We start from the raw sequence: 19075 nt of genomic DNA on the forward strand, positions 1-19075 counted from the left end.
ATAAGCATCTGAAACTTACCAAGTCCAAAATGGAACAGATTCGCAGGTGGGAGTTGCTGTCTGATGGTTACTATTTTCTCTATGAAGTGGGAGGCCGGGTTATTTATTGTGAGTGAAGGATGGTATGCGTGAGTGGTGTCCGCTGGGGGAGGGGGTGGTGGAGATGACATGAGAGATTTTACAAGTCCAAAAACATTGGAAAAACTATGGTGTAAAAGAAGAGAAAGGTGATCAGAGAAATTTAGTAAAACTTTGGCTCATTCTTGAAAGCATCATCGTATAAGCACCTGAATTCTGATGTCCAAAATCATTGGCATTGAATTGTAACTTTTTCACCCAGGAGTTTTGTGGCTTTGGGCAAGTTACTTAAACCCTCTCTCTCTGAGCCACAGTTTTTTCAGCTAAAATAGTGACCAGTCATACTGGACTGAAATGTATAGTTCTTGGTGAGGATTAAAAGTAATGTAAAAAAAAAAAAAAAGTAATGTGCTTTGAACAGAGTAGGTGTTCACCAAACAGTTCCTATCCAAGTACCAGAAACCATATTCATCTTTTTTTTTCTTTTTTTTAAGAGATCATGAGAGGGGAGAAAGTCAGAGGGAGAAGCAGACTCTCCAAGGAGCAGGGAGCCTGATGCGGGGACTCGATCCCAGGACTCTGGGATCATGACCTGAGCTGAAGGCAGTTGCTTAACCAACTGAGCCACCCAGGCGCCCCAACCGTATTCATCTTAATCTCATCCTTCTCCCTCAACCTCCACATGCAAGCAACCTCTAAATTCTGTCTACCTCCTAAATAGCTCCACAACCCATCTTCCCCACTGCCTCCAGGACTTAACTCAAGCCTGAGTTAAGGTCACCTGAGTTATGTCATGGACTCCCAATGCCTCAAGATGCTCCAGCTGCTCTCCACACCAGCTGCCATAGCGGTTATTCCAAATCTTTCTAAATCTTAACCAATTTCCAGCACTTCTACTTCCTCACGTGGCTTGCTGGGATCGGTATTTGCTACTTCCTGTGACTGAGAGGTGTGTTTGTTTTCTATTGCTACCACAACAAATTACCGTGAATTTGGAAGCTTAAAACAATATCCGCTTAGTAGGTCTTGGGCATGTGGGTCAGAAGTCTGGTACAGTATGGCTGGGTCCTCTGCTCAGTGTGTCACCAGGCAGAGGTCAAGGTGTCAGCCAGATGAAATTCTGTTCTGGGTTCTCGGGGAGGGAACCCAGAACAGAATTTCATTTCCAAGCTCATTCTTGTCATTAGTAGAATCTAGTTCCGTGTGGGCAAAAGACTAAAGTTGCTGTTTTCTGGCTGGCTGTCAGCCAGAAGCTGCTCTCAGCTAGAGCCCTCTCTCAGGTACCCATTCTGCTCCCTGCTCCTTCCTCAAACCAGCCTCAGGCCCTTGCATTCCTTACCACAAGGCCCCTGCCCTCTTCAAGCCAGCAACAGTGTGTCAAACCTTTCTTCAAATCTCTCTGATTTCCTTTTCTGCAGCCAAGCAGAGTAAATTCTTGTGACTCCGTTAGGACTTATTGAATAATCTATCTTGAGGTCAACTGATTAGTAACATTAATTACATAGGCAAAATCCCTTTTGTCATATAACAGGATCGTGAAGATAGCATCTTATATTTACAGGTTCTACCCACACTCTAAGGAAGAAGACTGTGCAAGACTGAGAATCCTTTGGTGCCATTTCATAATTCCGCCCACTACACAGGAGGGGAAACCAGGAAAAATGTCCCTGAGAAATGCTGATACCTTGAGCTGAGACGAGAAGGCTGGCAGGAGTTAATTAGATAAGGAAGGAAAGTTTCCAGAGACCATGTGCAAAAGCCATGTAATTGGCAGAATATATCCAACAACAACAACAAAAATGGACTAAAGAAAGGCCAGTGTCTCTACAGGGAAGAGAACAAGAAGCACAGGTACTTGAAAGAAGCTAACCGTTAGAGAGATCAGTAGGAACCAGACCACACTGGCTTCAGAGACTCTGTGAAAAGGTTTTCTCTATCCCCAAAGCAAAGGTCTGAAGAGTGGCACAATCAGGTTTGTGTTCTGCACATATCACTCTGACTTTAAGGTGGAGGATGGATGTAAGGGCCATCAGTAAAAGGTGGTGGACCACAAGAAGCGAGGAGAGCAGTGCAAGGAGCAGTGGGAAATGTCAGCGCAGATGTAAGCATACCGATTCAAGGAACAGTCAGTGGCTAAAATCAACAGGCTTCATGATGGATTGACTATGGGAGGGAGGCAGTTCTGTTCCCCAGGAAGCAGAGTCTGAGACAGAGATTACTGGGGAGGATGTTTACTAAGGAGTTCTCCTGGCGTCAACACCTGTGCGAGAGCAAGGATGAAAGAAGGACGGGGTGAAGGCAGAAGCAGGTCAGTGATTCCGTCCCCATGAAGGCCTTGGTCAACCCCGTGAGGAGCTGTGCACGTCTTTCAGAGCTGTCCTCTGTCGGAGTGAGGAGGCTGAGCATCTGTGCTGAGCTGGCCACTGGAAGCAGGATGCCTCAGGAAGGGAACAGGATCTTGCCTGAGCAGTCATTCCTTGGCTCAGCCAACTCACCAAGGGGCTGGGCAGTTGAGGACTGACTTCCCAAAGCTGCTCGGCAGCTGCAGAGTAAATCCTTCGTACTTGGATGGGAGTCTGGGCTTTTGTCACAGCCTCTATTCCAGGTGAAGGTGCCTAAAGGAGTAAGGCAGCCAGGCTGATTTCTAAATTTCTGACTTGTGTATCGTCGCAGATGCACATAATTGTTGGCTTACCTGTCACTTTCCCCCAGGAGAGTGGGAGCTACTCAGACACGGGATGTATCAGACAACTAATACACAGCCCTACAGCTGACACATACTTTGCTGAATAAGTGAATGCCCGTCTACTCCTATTTCCACTCCCCTCTCTCTCCGACATTTCCTTTGCTTCCCTGTCCCCCAACCCTACCGTCATCCAATGTGGGAAAAGTACAGCAGGTTATCTGAGATGCCACCTGTGCTGGAGCTGAACAAACAGCAAATCAGGCTCTTCTAGCCCAGGGCACTCTGATGGGGAAGACAGGTAGTGCCAGGTGGAGGGTGTGGGGGGAGACAGGTGACATCCCCACCCACCTCAAGCTTAAATCCCCCTTCAGTGCCCCAGCCCCTATAAACTCAGTTCTTGCTGAAACAGGTCCTTTCCCAAGGACAAACTGAAAGGGTCTCTGAATTTCCCATAAACTCAGACCTCATTCACAGTCTATCTGCTCTTTGACTGATGCCCCCACCTCCAGCAGATACTGCTGGGGGCCAGAGAATGGAATTTTAAGGTCATGTTGGAGTTTCCTTGGAATAGAGAAGAATGGATAGCCAGCAGGGCTGAAATGTAAGTGGAGGCAAATCCTGCCCCAGGCACTGAAACCACCACTTCGGTCCACTGCATGCCCTCTTAAGCTTTGCTCCGGCTGCACCCCAGTGATCTGGCCCCCTTCTGGTCCCCTCTGGTGGGAACCTGACGCCCCACACAGGCTGCTCCACCTGCACAAAGAGCAAACAGTGAGCGTCAGTGTGTGGTGTGGGTGGGCGCTGCCTGGAGACAGGAGAGCCAGCCCCCTCCTTTCCTCTTGTGCCAGTGCTGGGCACACTCTGGAACCAAACCCCACCATCAGCCCAACCCTCCTCCGTTTATTCTAAGCAGTTTTCTCTGCTACCCAGGCTGCCCTCACACCCAAGTCAGACTCTTCCTCCCCGCAGCCCTTTTGCGCGCCAAGACTCCCCAAGGACAAATGCTGCCCGCCACCACCAGCCTCCCCACCCCGCCGTCCTTGCCCGTTCTGGAGGGTTCCTTGGGAGCTTTGGCTGGAAGCCTGGGTATTGGGCCCTGAGGTGGGAGGTGGAGGGTGTGGGGGCAGATGGAGGGGCTATTCCAGCCCCTTAGCGAGGAGATACAGGGAACTCTGTAGCGATAGTGTCGCGGTCACTGGAGCCACTGCGGCATGGTACAGAAACCCGCGGCTGATGCCACTGTTAAAAGGCCACCTCCAGGTCCCCGACCCACCAGGGAAAAACGCTAGATCCCACGGCAGCCGCGCCCCACCCAAACCCTCTCACCCTCCTCCCCCCAACCCCGCCACCTCCCACCCTGCCACCCCTCCATCCACATGTAACCCCCACCGCTACCCTCGCCAACACACGCACATAGGCGCGTACACACACACAAATACATACACGCACAGGCGCGCACACACAGTCCCAAGAATTCCTCCGAACCGGGACGGTGGTGAAGGGGAGTGGGCGGGAAGGAGATCTCTAGGAGAAGACCGGAGACAGAGAGTAGGGAGGGGGCGAGCCTGAAGAACAGTCCCGGTGGGTGGGGGGAGTGTGGATGTCCTGAGCGTAGGAGGGGGGCGGAGAGTCACCTGGCGGGACCGAGGCAGACTAGCCTGGGAGGGAGGCGAGCCTAGGCGGGGCGAACGGAGGAGGAGCGGCGGGGCAGGGGCCAAGGTTGGGGGCGGGGACCAGGCGGGGCGGAAGCCTCCGCCCGAACCGCGGCGGGAGCAGGTGGAGCCGCAGCAGGAGCCCTCCCGGCCGAGCGGAGGGAGGCGGTGGCTGGGCCAGGGCCATGGAGCTGCTAAAGCTGAATCGGAGCGCGCAGGGGTCCGGAACCGGGCCGGGGGCTTCCCTGTGCCGCCCGGGGGGGTCCCTCCTCAACAGCAGCGGTGCGGGCAACCTCAGCTGCGAGCCCCCTCGCATCCGCGGAGCCGGGACACGAGGTGGGTGCCCCCCTAAGCCCCCTCCACCAGCTCCTCCTTGCTGCACCCCACACTGATAGTGGCCCCCATTTCCTCCTCAAACGCCTACACCATCCCTTCATAGTACTCCCTCTCAGTCCCCAAACAGCTCCCCCGACACTTCTGCCCTCTCCCCCCGCCCCCGCCCCCACCCCAAGGCTCAAAAAAACTCCATCACAGCTTCACACCACCTGATAAGAGCCCCTTCACGCCCCGGTCTCCGGGCCGCACCCAGAGCTACTGGTCACCCCCAAACACATAACACAGAGACTCCTTCTAGACACAGACGGTCAGGAAGCAAGGACCTCCTCTTCTTGCCTATCCTCCAGGTCTCTCTTCCTTTTAAATCCAGTTCCCAGAGCCACAATAGGGAAGGAAAGAAAGAAAAGAAGGCAAGACTGGGAAAAAAGAAGAGGGCTGGTTGAGAGAAGGAGCACTATGGAAGGTTTACATGGGAAGTTAGAGTTATAATCTCCAGTGTCCCCCACCCCAACCCCCAGCCTTCCCAAAAGAGATCTTCAAACCCGAGTTGGGCTGGACACTGGGGGCTGCTCCCTAGAGATGCATGTCTCCATTTTACTCCTCCTCAAATCCTCCTGCCTCCCAAGATTGGAATTCTAATCAAGGCACTGTCCCCTCTCTTTCTGTTTTCAAGTCCCTTCCAAGCCCCTTCTCCAACCTGCCTCTCCTGAGGTTTCTTCCTCTTAGAGCCTGACTTCGCCCTTTGTCTCCTATCCCTTGTGCCACCATCTTCCCCCCACCCCCACTGCTTCCACTTACTCAGTCCCCAAAATGACTTTCCCTCCTCCCACAGGCCAACAGCCGCATTTTCTTGATAACCCAGCTCACTATATATGTTTTCTCTTACTGCACCTTTTCTTTCCTTAAATGTCTTCTGGATACCTACTGTTGTAGCTGGGCTAAATGCTGGGGACACAGGAATGAAAGAGACCCAGTCCAGACCCTCATCTGTCCATAGTCAAGTGCAAAGGGGAGACAAACCAATGGGAAAATAATAGTCAGCATGAGAAGTCCCAGGAGAGCGTCTGAATTGTAGGCACCCAAGGAGATGGAATCCAAGAACTTCCTAGACGAGGGAGCCCAGGACCTGGGTCTTGAAGTAGGGAGTTCAGTAGGCAGAAAAGGAAGGAGGGGGATTCCAAGAGATGGAACAGTGCTGAGCATAAGGAAATTATTCCATGTTCAAGAAAGAAAAATGAGTATTTGAGTAAATACTTGAGTATTTACCCCCACAAAATAATGTATGTTTTCTCAGACAAGTTGTTACACACTCTCACTTAGATTCTTTCATTCAACAAATATTTATTGAACCAGAGTTAGTGCCAGGTACCAAAATGAACAGTTTCTATTTCATGGAGCTCACAGTTTAGTGGGAGAAACAGACAAGCAGGGAATTGCAGCACAAAGTGGGATTGTGCCTTAGGAAGGCTGTGGGAACAAAGAAAAGGAGTCCTAGCCTAGCCTAGCTTAGCCGTGGGAATCATAGTTGGCCTCCTGAGGAATAACTGAATAAAAATAAAAAAGACGAGGGAAAGCCAGATACATGAAGGGGCCAGAATGGCCAAAAGCATTCTAAGCAGAGGAACAGTATGATTAAGCTCCCAAAGTTTAAATCGGTGGTACTTCCCTTCAGTGTGTCAGTTTCTGAGAGCCTGAAACACACACCATAAGACAGGAAAAAGCAACACTCAGGATTAAGACCAGCCTAGAGGGTTTGCGAAGAGCTTCACAGACCTGGCTAAGCAGTGTGGATTTTTTTCTAAGATTTTATTTATTTATTTGAGAAAGCAAGCACAAGCTGGTTGGAGGGGCAGAGAGGGAGAAGCAGACTCCCCACTGAGCAGGAAGCCCCATGACTCAGGGGCTCGATCCCAGGACCCTGAAATCATGACCTAAGCCAAACACAGACGCTTCACCCCGAAAGGGATGGAGCCACCGAGGCACCCAGGACAGCAGATTTTTATCCTGAGGGCAATGGCAACTGCTGAAAGGCTCAGTAGTACAGCCTGAATAAGCTCTGTAGTAGAGAGGATGGATTGCAGTAGAAGACATGAAAGGTGGGGGTTGGGGAGACAGTTTAGAAGGCTATTATACTACTGTGGTGAAAGATGATGTGGGCTTAGACTAAGGTATTTGCAGTGGGGATGGAGAGAAGTGGGTGGATTTGAGAGACACTTCTGGAAGTGGAAACAACAGAACGTGGTGATTCATTAGAAATGGAGAGGGAGGAAGAGGTCAAGGGATGACATCTCGGTCTCTGACTTGGACAATTGGATGGATGTTGGTGCTATATCAGGAGAAAGAGAAGAAAGGGACAGAAACCAGGTTTGAAGGAGAAGATTATAAATTCAATCTGGAATCCACTGAGTTTAAATGCTGGTAATATACCAAAGTGGGATTGGCCAGTGAGCTGTCAAATCTTATGGTCAGGAACTTAGGGGAGAGGTACCAGCTGGAAATATAGACCTGAAAGGTCTTTGCATAGAGGAGGTAATGGAAGGCATGGGAACAGATAAAGTCATACAAAGACTGCAGGATGAAAAGAAAAGAGGTCCTAGGACAGGATCCTGAAGAAGACCGATACTTAAAAACCAGTGAAGGAAGGAGAGCCCATGATGAAACCAACAGAGAAACAAGAAGACAAGGAAAAGACTTCAAACAAGATGGGATAAGTGATGTCAAATGCTGCTGATATAAGTCAAATAAGGACAGAACAGCATCCTTCAGATCCAGTAACAAAAACCTCCTATCAAGGAGGCTTTATGGGTGTTAAGGTCTGGCTACAGTAAGGTTGAAGTTTGGGACAGTGGGGGAGGGGATTCTGAGAAGTGAACCAGGGTCTGTAGACAAAACTTTCCAAAAGTTTAATAGGGAGAGAGGGGCAAAGAAAAAAATAGGATAGTGCTAGAAATAGCATGGGGTTGAGGAATGGTGTATGGGGTGGGGGAGTTGTCTTTGGATGTGTGTGTGTGTGTGTGTGTGTGTGTGTGTGTGCGCGCGTGTGCGTGCACGCGCACACAGTAGAGGCAAGAGTTTTTTTAAATGTTGATGCAGAATGGGCCAAGAGAGAAGAAGACTGAAGGTACAGCTGAGAACAGGGATAGTCAACAGAGCAGGGGACCCTGAGAAAGCATAACATGAAATGATTGAGAGCACAGGTGCAAGAATTGGCCTTGCTCATCTGGATGTTGTGATCCACAGAGTTAGTTGGCTGTTGCCCAAGCAGCCAGAAGTTACCCACAAAGACCATTAGCCTCTCACTCAGATATTATCCCCACAGATTCTTGTTAGCCAGGCTTACTCCAGTGTTACCAGTAGAAATGTAGATTTTACTCACATTAGTATTTTTTTTTTTTTTTGGAGATATATTAGAGAGAGAGAGTACATAGGCACACAGGGGGGTGGGGGCGGGGAGAAGCAGACTCCCGGCTAAGCAAGAAGCCCGGTGCAGGACTCGATCCCTGGACCATGGGACCATGACCTGAGCGGAAGGCAGACGTTCAGCTGACTAAGCCACCCAGGCGCCCCACCCACATTCGTCTTACCTGTTACCCACACAGACCTGAGTGCTAATGCTCACTGGGTGCTGCCCACTGAAAAAGAGATGTCACCCACAGTTCCTTGAACATTGCCCATGTTATTTAGATGTCACTCATCCACCAAACACACTTGCTTTCATTTTATCATCCACACAAAGATATTGCCTGTGGTCCCCTAAACAACCTTTTCCAGATACTACTTATAAAAATCACAGGCGTTACTCTCACGCATTCAGATATTATCCACAAAGACCCAAATGCTAACTGTGTTTGCTCAGGTGCTCAGTTACTGTACTCAGTCAGATTCGTATCTCAGCTAACATCTTAACGTGTTAACATCTCACATCCATTTGCACTTAATTATTGCCCACACATACTTGGATATTACTTCTGCTTACTCAGCTGCTACCGTCATCACTTGGATATTCCCCCATTCACATTCAGACCTCTGGATGTAATCCATGTTTCCTGAAGTTGTTATCTACAAAACGAGATCTTATCCACAAACGTATCTACAGATACTACTCTCGTTCACTCAAATGTGACAACTGGCCTTGCTTTTGCTCTTGCTCACCACAGCAGCACCTACACGAACATTGGAACCTATGTTACGACACTTGCTCGGATATTATCTAAACCTACATGTATCCCCCACTCAATCAGGCATTACCTACAGACACCTAGCTGTTACCCTTCTCATACCTTGTCCACAAAAATAGGTATTACTCTCGCCCACCCAGGTATTATCTCAAAAACTAAACTGTTACCCAATTTACACTCTGATATTAACTACACATCCTTCCACATTATTTCTGCTCCCTCAGTTAGTACCCATATGCCCAGCTATTATCTACAATCAGATGCTATCCGTGCTCCCACAGACACATAGGTATTACCTTGATGTCTGCGTTCACAGGTGACCAGATCTAACATACCAGTGGAAGGCAGGATTGGAGGCATCAGCAGCTTCAGTGTCATTTCTTATAAAGTCCTGATTTTTGTTTTACGGCACATTATCTGGATTTTTGTGCTTATACTTCTCTGCCATCATCTGGACAGAACAAATGCAGATTCCCTAGACCCCAGAAGCAGAAATGAGCTGTCACGGTCTTCTGAGTTCTCTAGCTCAGCAGGACAATGCCCACAGGTCATATCTATAATATTAGATAATAGGCATGATATCTGGAAGGTGCCTCTCCCATTCTTCCACGTCTACCTTAAGTTGCCAGTTGTTGAAGCCACTGTGATCACTCCTATTCCACCACACAAATGCACAGGAATGCATAAATACAGACAGAAATACACACACAAGTCTTCCTTCCAATTGCTTTTTTGTGACTTTTGAGAAAACTATTAGACTTTTATTTATTTATGTATGTATGTATTTAAGTAGGTTCCATGCCCAGCATGGAGCCCAACACAGGGCTTGAACTCACCACACTAAGATCAAGACCTTAGCTAAAATCAAGAGTTGGATGCTTAACAGAATGAACCACCCAGGCATCCTACTAATAGACTATTTTTACAGTAGTTTCAAGTTTACAGGAAAACTGAATGGAAAGTACAAGGAGTTCTCTCTCTCACACACACACACACAATTTCCTCTATTTTTAATATTTATATTAAGGCAATACATTTGTTATATTTGATAACCTAATATTGATATATTGGCAACTAAATTCCACAGTGTACATTAGGGGTTCACTCTTTTTCTTATATATTCTATGGGGTTTTTTAAAATATTTAATTTATTTGTTTGACAGAGAGAGATCACAAGTAGGCAGAGAGGCAGGCAAAGAGAGAGGGGGGGGGAAGCAGGCTCCCCACTGAGCAGAGAGCTGGATGCAGGGCTCAATCCCAGGACCTTGGGATTATGACCTGAGCCAAAAGCAGAGGCTTTAACCCACTTTGCGCCCCTATTCTATGGGTTTTAACAAATGTGTAATAACATCTAGCTACCATAGTACCATACAGAATAGTTTCACTGCTCTAAAAATCCCGTGCTCTACCTTTTCACCCCTCCTTCCCCCTCCTCAGACTCCTAGTTCTAAGATTTCTTTTTCACTTCTCCTAACCGTTCAACAGCAAAGACTTGGAGAGATAGCGGTGGCTGGAAGGTGATAGCTGGGAATGCCCAGCAAAACCGCAAAGTGCTGGGCGATTTTCGTGGGACTCTAGTTTTCTGGAGACCCACGCAAATTGGGACCTTGATAAGGGTGGGCATAGTCTCATTTTTCCTCTCCACCAAGTTCAAGGATACACATGGGACACATCAGTTGGATGAATGAATGAGAAAGGTGCTTTCTAGACTTTAGAGTGCTGTACCAACTTGAGGTTTGGTTATTGATTCAAGAATTAGGAGCTGAAGGAGTGCCTGGGTGGCTCATTCATTTAAACGCCCGGCTCTTGATGTCAGCTGAGGTCATGATCTCAGGGTCCTGGGATGAAGTGTGGGCTTTGGGCTCTCTGCTCAGCAGGGAGTCTGCTTAAGGATTCTCTCTCCCTCTCCTTCTGTCTCGCCCCCTCTTCTTTCTCTCTCTCTCTCTCTCTCTCAAATAAATAAATTCTAAAAAAAGAGAAAAGAGAAGAAAGAAAAATAAAAAGCAAGAGCTATTTGAAAAGAGACATCCCGGGAAGGATCTGAGAAAGATGATAAAACTAGAGAGAGTAAGGAAAGGGGTGGGTTGGGGGAAGAAGAGTGGCCTGAGAAGAGACACATAAAGTACGGGATAGACTACCAGCTCTTTTTTGGGTCCAAAGACCTCTCTGACAGAGCTCTCCCTCATAAATGTTCTTTATTTACACACACACCCCCTTCAGATTTGCTACAGATAAGCCCTCCTTGCAGAGAGGGTGACATGCGTCTCCAGAGAAACAGAGACAGAGAGAAGAGGGCATGCTGGAGCTTTAGAGGCACAGAGGTGAAGCATGAATGGAGAAAGACAAAGCAAGTGCATTTGTGTGGAAAGTGACAGTTTCATCCAAAATCCATTAGCCAGCATGTGTGAACACCTCCCATATGCAGAAAATATTACTCTAAGTGTCAGGGGTAGGCTGAAGAACAAGATGGGCCCTGCCCCCGCCCTCAAGAAGTTCAGAATCCAGTGAGGGACATAGAGAGTTAAACATAATACAGTGAGCAATGCCACACTGGAGTACAGAGAGGCAGGAAGAGGCACTGAGATTGAGATTTGATTGGGAGGAGGCAGCATTATGAATGACAGAGGGGTGAGGAATTAGTAGGAGGCAGAGCATTTAAGAGATCTGGAGACTCGGCTGCCATTCCAATTCAGCACCTTACTTACCTGTGTGATCTGAGCAAGTAATGTCACTGCTGGGTTCTGTTTAGGGATCGCTTGTAAACAGCGTGCACTGGATGCCTGAAACCATTTCTGAGTAAGTTGGTTATTGTTATGAAAACAGTTTAATTCAGAGCGTATGGCAAGAGTCAATGTACGGGGTTGCAGAAAGGGGGGCTACCCCTCTGGGCCCTTCCTTCCCCACAACCTGAAAGGCTCTGTCTCTCTGCCCTCTCTCCCTTCCAGCTCTAGTCTCCCTCATGCTGAGGCCATGGGTTTGAATGACTGAGTCCAGTTTAATTCAATTAAATTTCATTTGGGTCTGCTTGGCTGTGATGAATCCATCCCCCAACAGAAAATGACACAAATGAATGGAGTCAGCCCTCTGTCTAGCCCAACAACACTAGTGTCACCTCTGCGAGCTCCCACAGCACTTTGTATATTCTTCAACATCACTCCTTATCACACAGTGTGGCACTTAAATCTGTCTATATATCCAAGTTTCCCTCTAGATCATAGGCTTGCACATGGCAGGGAATTTGTCCCTAGTGCCTGCATAAAGGGAGTCCTCTGTACCTGTTTGTTGAGTGAGAATGAACGTTTGGAGATAATTAAAATACAAGGCAGAAAAGAAAAAGCATTCTAATAGATACCTAAGGAACATGAATGGGTTAGAGGAAGGAGAGATTAACTCCAAATGAGGCATCTAGAAAGGCCTTATAGAAGAGGGGGCCATTCATCTGAGTCTTGAAGGGCAAAAGCGAATAGAAATTCACCAGATACAGAAAATGAGTTTGTGATGGGGGCTGGTGAAAGAACATTCCAGGCTGAGAAATCCATGTTAGCGAGGGAGGAAGTCATGAGCGTGCATGAAGCCTTCAAGAAACTGAGTCATCGGGTGGCTTAAGTGGGTGCTTTGCAAGAGGAGACAAGCGGAGGAAGAGGACAGTTCTCAGAGGATCTGGAAGACGTGCCAGAGGAATGCAGACAGTACAGAGCAGGTGAAGGGGTTTGATTTTTTTGTGTGTTTTTTGTTTGTTTGTTTCATTTTTAGACAATAAGGACATGACCTGACCTGTGTTTCAAAAGGTGGTGGGTGGTCAACAGTGCCAAATGCTACAGGGAGATCAAGTAAAATAAGCTGAGAAGAGACCTTTGGATTTGGCAGTTAAATCTTCATGATCTTGGGAAGAAGTGTCCAAATGGTCATGGAGGAGACAGATGGGGCACTGGACTGTAATGGACTGAGGGGTGAATGAGGAGATCCAGATAATCCTTTCAAGAAATTGAGCTGTAAAGAGAAGGGAGATTTTGGAGCAAAGCTTGAGAAGCGACAAACTTTCTCAAGGAGGAGTCAAGCCAATTTCACTAAGCCTCAAGGGGTTAGAAGCCTGGAGGATTCAAGTTCACTACCCACCGCATGGAGGGAGGTGTTCCTGGGAGGCACAGGGATCTAGCTGGGTAGCCCAGGTGGAGAATAAGTGGGCTTGGAGGGTTTGGCTGAGTGAGATCCAGACTCCCTACTGCCACTTCTCCCTTTTCCTACCCAGAATTGGAGCTGGCCATTAGGGTCACCCTTTATGCAGTGATCTTTCTGATGAGTGTTGGAGGAAATGTGCTCATCATCGTGGTCTTGGGACTGAGCCGCCGCCTGAGGACTGTCACCAACGCCTTCCTGCTCTCACTGGCAGTCAGCGACCTCCTGCTGGCTGTGGCTTGCATGCCCTTCACCCTCCTGCCCAATCTCATGGGCACGTTCATCTTTGGCACAGTCGTCTGTAAGGCGGTTTCCTACCTCATGGGTAGGTGAGACAACCCCCTGCCCCTCCCTTTCCTAAAGTCCTTGCCATACATAAGGGTCTTTCCCTGTGGGGACTGAGAAAATCACACTGGTTTAGTGTGTGATACAAGTTTCCTAAGTGACCCCTTCCTCTTCCCTTGTTTAGGGGTGTCTGTGAGTGTGTCCACACTGAGCCTCGTGGCCATCGCCCTGGAGCGATACAGTGCCATCTGCCGACCACTGCAGGCACGCGTGTGGCAGACGCGTTCCCATGCAGCTCGTGTGATTATAGCCACATGGATGCTCTCTGGACTGCTCATGGTGCCCTACCCAGTGTACACCGCGGTGCAGCCAGCAGGAGCCTCCCGTGTGCTGCAATGCGTGCATCGCTGGCCCAATGCACGTGTCCGCCAAACCTGGTGAGGGTGCTCATTACCTAATCCTGGGAATTCCCTTCCCCATCTCCATCAGTTGCTTACTACCAGTCCCCAGAATCCTCCTCCAATACTCCAGTTACCTTTCCGCTCCCACCACCCTGATTCCCATTTGGCGCCGCTCCCCAGTTCTCTAGCCCTTCCCGGCAGCACCCCCAAATCTTACTTATACCCCAGGGACCTGCTCACCAGCTCTAGAAAGAATCCCTGGCTCTTATTTCATCGCTGATTCCACGTGGACAGATACCTGTGTGATGTGCTCTGTCTCCAGGTCGGTACTGCTGCTCCTGCTTCTGTTCTTCGTCCCGGGTGTGGTTATGGCTGTGGCCTACGGACTCATCTCCCGCGAGCTCTACTTAGGGCTTCGCTTTGATGAAGACAGTGACAATGAGAGCCAGAGCCGAGTCCGAAGCCAAGAAGGGCTGCGGAATGGGACGGGACCCGGTGCGTGAAATCCAGCCACCCAAGCCCACCCCCACCCCGCCCCTGGCCTTGGGAAACAGCGGCGGGGCCTAGATGGGGTGGAGCAGAAAAGAGCCGGAGTAGGCAAAAAGGCTGGAACTAGGGGTCTGGTGGGGGCTGGGGTGGGGGTGGGGCTGGAGGTTGAGAGAACTCAGCCCAAGGCTCTGACCACCATCCTCTGTGCCCAGGTCCCGCCCACCCGACTGGGCGTTGCCGGCCGGGGAATGGGCTGGCTGGCGAGGACGGTGACGGCTGCTACGTGCAGCTTCCGCGCTCCCGGCAGACCCTGGAGCTGTCCGCGCTGACCGCGCCCACTCCTGGGCCAGGATACGGCCCCCGGCCCTACCAGGCCAAGCTGTTGGCTAAGAAGCGCGTGGTGCGGATGCTACTGGTGATTGTTGTGCTTTTTTTCCTGTGTTGGTTGCCACTGTACAGCGCCAACACGTGGCGTGCCTTCGACAGCTCTGGCGCACACCGTGCACTTTCAGGGGCGCCGATCTCTTTCATCCACTTGCTCAGCTACGCCTCAGCCTGTGTCAACCCCCTGGTCTACTGCTTCATGCACCGTCGCTTTCGCCAGGCCTGCCTTGAGACGTGTGCCCGCTGCTGCCCCAGGCCTCCACGCGCTCGTCCCAGGCCTCTTCCCGATGAGGACCCTCCCACCCCTTCCATTGCTTCCCTGTCCAGACTGAGCTACACCACCATCAGCACACTAGGGCCTGGCTGAGGCGCAGAGGAGGAGTGAAGGCTGAGGTGGGACACCCCCATTCCTACAAGCAGGGACCCATCCAGACACACAAGAGACACACACCCACTGACACCCAAAAGCATGGGCTAATCCCAGTGCTCCGCACATGCACACACACGCACAGTTGGCTTACCTGACACAAACCAAACTCCCACACAGGAAATCAGGCACACTCTTGATATGGGACTGAGCCCGGCACACACAAACATGGCACTGACCTTAGACATACACACACACAGCATCCCTAGCAATGGACTATCCGTACTTAGCGGAAACCCAGGGAGGCTGACCTGCCTCTGCCATAACCATAACAGTAATGGCACTGATGCTTTAAGGCTCTGGAGCCGGGCACGGTACCAAGTCCTGAGATGCTCCAGGCCACCCCCAGTTTGACCTCACAGTGCCCTTCCCCATTTCAGCACTGAAAATACCACCCAGCCTAATCTCACACCTCCCTGACCCAACAGGCTGTTCTGCACTGAAAAGTCCCTTCATTCCTTTCCAGTTCCATTCTATGGTCCTGCCCCTCTTCCCTCACCCAAACTCTTTGAGAAATAAAAATAACTTGGCTTCCTCCTGAACTTCCTTTCTGGACTTTTTCTGGGGGGCAGATGAGGGGCACAGGGTTTTGTAGAATACTCCCTGTCGGGTCCCTCTTCCCGCTGCTCGCTCCTGTGCATGACCACCTGCCAAGAAACCCATGGTCTGAGGCTGGAGGGGGATGTGGGTATTTTCTCTGGGTCGTCATCCTGGACTCCCCTAAACGCCAGGGTCATACACGGTAGCTGGGCGTAGGGGTTGCGGGAGGATATCCATGATATATGATATATATCCTAACATATTCTCCTGAAGCTGTGCCACTGCGAAGATACTATATTAATAGATACTTACTCAAATTTAATTGACATGGTATGAGAAAACACTGTACAATAAGCCTCGTTTATTCGATGTGTGTTTGCAGCACCAGGGTTCAGAGCACGATAGGTGTACAGAGGTTAAAGAGTGGGACATTTTTTATGCACTCTTCTCTGCATCAGAATCTGGCTAAGCTTCTGCCTGTGGAAGCAGCTTTACTGGCCAGCAACAAAGCGGGAAGGCGGATATTGGATCCAAACAGGAGGAATCCCAGAGCCTGGCCCCCTTTTGATTGTTAAGACTGATCCAGCCCCAGAAAGAGGCAAGAGACAGCAACATCATCCCTACACACACACACACACACACAATGACAGGGAAGAACAGATGTCCTCACCAGAGAACATACATGATAATCAGAAATATGGTATGTTGGGAGGCTTTCTTGACACTTCGTCTTGTAACAGATGGGGAAACTGAGACTCAGGGCAGGAAAGAAAGCTGTTCAAGATCATACAATAAATTAGAACAAGACAGGAAAAAATTACTGAAGTAGACACTGAGCTGGAGATGGGAAAGAAACCATCAGGAGGCAGACCTAAGTTTTGTGAGGCCTGCTGCTTATAAAACTGGGTGTCTTTTTTTTTTTTTTAATGAAAAAGAATAGAAAATGCTAGGACACTGACCAGGGCGTTGGAAGGTGCCTGTGCAGTAAGGAGCCCTGAGATTCAAGGCTCACTGACCTCACAGACAGTACCACCTCCAACTCCTCCCACTAACTAGGCTGGACAAAGGCCGGGTGGAGTGAAGGACAGTGAGAAAGGAGAGTGGTCTTCTGTTTACCAGTGCTGAGGCTGCTCCCATCCATCCGTTCTACAGGGCCCTGGGCTGTAAGAGGCAGGACGCAGGAAGAAAAGGAGGGAGAAAGCGTTCCAAGCTGTCAACGACAACAGTGCTGGTTAAAAATAGAATCCCAGCTGGTCTGACTTGCTGAAGGCAAGATATTGGGCCTTTCTCTCTCATGCCAACTTTTCCAGAGGGTGGAAATAGGGTTGCTCACAGGCTTTGCCACCCTCGCAAGGAGATTGCCTTGATGATGCTGCTCTAGTGTCAGCCCCTCCAGCAGGGGCCTGGGCTCCTGATGACCACCAGATGGCAGTGGGAAGCTCCATGGGGTAGGGCTCCAAGTCCAGCCTCAGCCTGGAGTGTGAGCTGAAGTCCTGTAGCCCAGGGCTAGCATAGAACCTAGCACAAAAGCACGGCCTGAATAACATGACTTCACACATAGTGTGGCCCTTTGGTCTACAGAATACTTACACACCCATCACCTCCACCTCCCCACCCCCACCCCAGGCCCTGTCTAGTGACCTGATGTGGAATCTCAGGGACTTCCCTTCCATTTTCTATCTCTTGAAATCTGTCAAACATTTCAGATCAATTTAATATCTCTGTCTCTACAAAGTCCTTTTTGGTCATCCTCACAAAGCTTATCTGCTCCTATAGTACTTACTGCTTTCTCTCTTCAATCATTCATTCGTGTTCCTGCCTGGTTTCCAATACTGGGCTGGGAACAGCGTGATGTAGTGGGAAGATGGCAGAGCCTGGGCTGGAAGGCGGGAGTGACAGAGGGGAGGGTGGGAAATCTAGCACTTCTCGGGGCCATGTGACAGGCATCTTACATACACCAATTCACTTCATTCTCAGACCTCTCCTACAGAATATTTCTCTTAGACAAAAGAGGAGGGTAAAGCCGAGAAAGCTTAGTGGAGTTACATGAGGTCCTGCACTTGGAATGTGGGCAACACTGAGCTCAGGTGGTGCCTACCTCCAAAACCTTTGCTCTTCCCAGCCATGCTGTGTTGTCTTTGAAGCCTTAAAGACCTGGGTTCCAATGGGCCTGACCGGCCTTTTAAAAGTTGGGTGATTTTGTGCAAGTTCTCTCAGTGGCTCAGTCTCAGCTATTAACCAGGGATGATTACATTAACTTCTGTGATATGTGACTTACAGTAAGAAATATACATTCAGTCTTCATCTCCTTTCCTGACACAGAGCTTCTAAAACCCATGGAATTTCCTAAGTGATGAGAGCCAAAAAGTGCCTGTTGACAGGTTAATGTGCTGACTTTCCCAAAGGTCCTAAGTCTCTTTATGAATGCGCTGGTTAGGGGCGCCTGGGTGGCTCAGTGGGTTAAAGCCTCTGCCTTCAGCTCAGGTCATGATCCCGGGGTCCTGGGATTGAGCCCCACATCGAGCTCTCTGCTTGGCAAGGAGCCTGCTTCCCCCTCTCTCTCTGCCTCTCTCTCTGCCTGTCTCTCTGCCTACTTGTGATCTCTCTCTCTCTTTGTCAAATAAATAAATAAAGTCTTTAAAAAAAAAAAAAAAAAGAAGAATGGGCTGGTTGGGGGCACCTGGGTGGCTCAGTGGGTTAAGCCTCTGCCTTCGGCTCAGGTCATGATCCCAGGGTCCTGGGATCAAGTCCTGTATCGGGCTCTCTGCTCAGCAGGGAGCCTGCTTCCTCCTCTCTCTCTGCCTGCCTCTCTGCCTACTTGTGATCTCTCTGTCAGATAAGTAAATAAAAACTAAAAAAAAAAAAGAATGGGCTGGTTGCAGTGACATATCTGACATAGGGTTAGTCTCCAAAATCTATAAAGAACTTACCAAACTCAACACCCCAAAAATAAATAATCCAGTTAAGAAATAGGCAGAACATAGTATCCAAAATCTATAAAGAACTTATCAAACTCAACACCCACAGAACAAATAATCCAATCAAAAAATGGGCAGAGGACATGAACAGAAATTTCTGCAGAGAAGACATCCAAATGGCCAAGAGACACATGAAAAAAATGCTCAGCATCACTAGACATCAAGGAAATACAAATCAAAACCACAGTGAGTTACCACCTCACACTGGTCAGAATGGCTAAAATTAAGAAGTCAGGAAACAACAGGTGTTGGCAAAGATGCAGAGAAAAAGGCATGCTCCTACACTGTTCATGGCAATGCAAGCTGGTGCAGCCACTCTGGAAAACAGTATGGAGGTTCCTCAAAAAGTTGAAAATAGAGCTACCCTATGACCCAACAATTGCACTTCTGGGTATTTACCTTAAAGATACAAATATAATGATCCGAGAGGGTATGTGCGTGCACCCCAATGTTTATAGCAGCAAT

General features: G+C 49.2%; 2 protein-coding genes across 2 annotated transcripts in view; one reads left to right on the forward strand and one right to left on the reverse strand.

The window, feature by feature from the left end:
- FHIP1B (FHF complex subunit HOOK interacting protein 1B) overlaps positions 1-4324 on the reverse strand; it is a 55405-nt gene extending 51081 nt beyond the window's left edge. Inside the window, exon 1 of the mRNA XM_044258706.1 lies at positions 4208-4324. The gene's annotated coding sequence lies outside the window, so the exon portion shown is untranslated. The remainder of the gene's footprint in view (positions 1-4207) is intronic.
- A 277-nt stretch (positions 4325-4601) lies between these two features.
- On the forward strand, positions 4602-15634 carry CCKBR (cholecystokinin B receptor). The gene is made up of 5 exons (XM_044258714.1): positions 4602-4752; positions 13180-13431; positions 13576-13828; positions 14115-14287; positions 14494-15634. Exons 1-5 carry the CDS (start codon positions 4602-4604, stop codon positions 15030-15032), a joined length of 1368 nt encoding a protein of 455 aa, XP_044114649.1. The 3' UTR covers positions 15033-15634.
- Positions 15635-19075: the final 3441 nt, after the last annotated feature.

The sequence above is a fragment of the Neovison vison genome, chromosome 7 (genome assembly GCF_020171115.1).
Source record: "Neovison vison isolate M4711 chromosome 7, ASM_NN_V1, whole genome shotgun sequence".
Taxonomy (NCBI): domain Eukaryota; kingdom Metazoa; phylum Chordata; class Mammalia; order Carnivora; family Mustelidae; genus Neogale; species Neogale vison.

Bases quoted from the DNA above. Each gene is read 5' to 3' on its own strand.
- CCKBR (XM_044258714.1), top strand. From the start codon at position 4,602: ATGGAGCTGCTAAAGCTGAATCGGAGCGCGCAGGGGTCCGGAACCGGG. The intron at 13,432-13,575 runs GTAGGTGAGACA...TCCCTTGTTTAG, and splicing joins GGCGGTTTCCTACCTCATGG to GGGTGTCTGTGAGTGTGTCC. The intron at 14,288-14,493 runs GTGCGTGAAATC...CTCTGTGCCCAG, and splicing joins GCGGAATGGGACGGGACCCG to GTCCCGCCCACCCGACTGGG.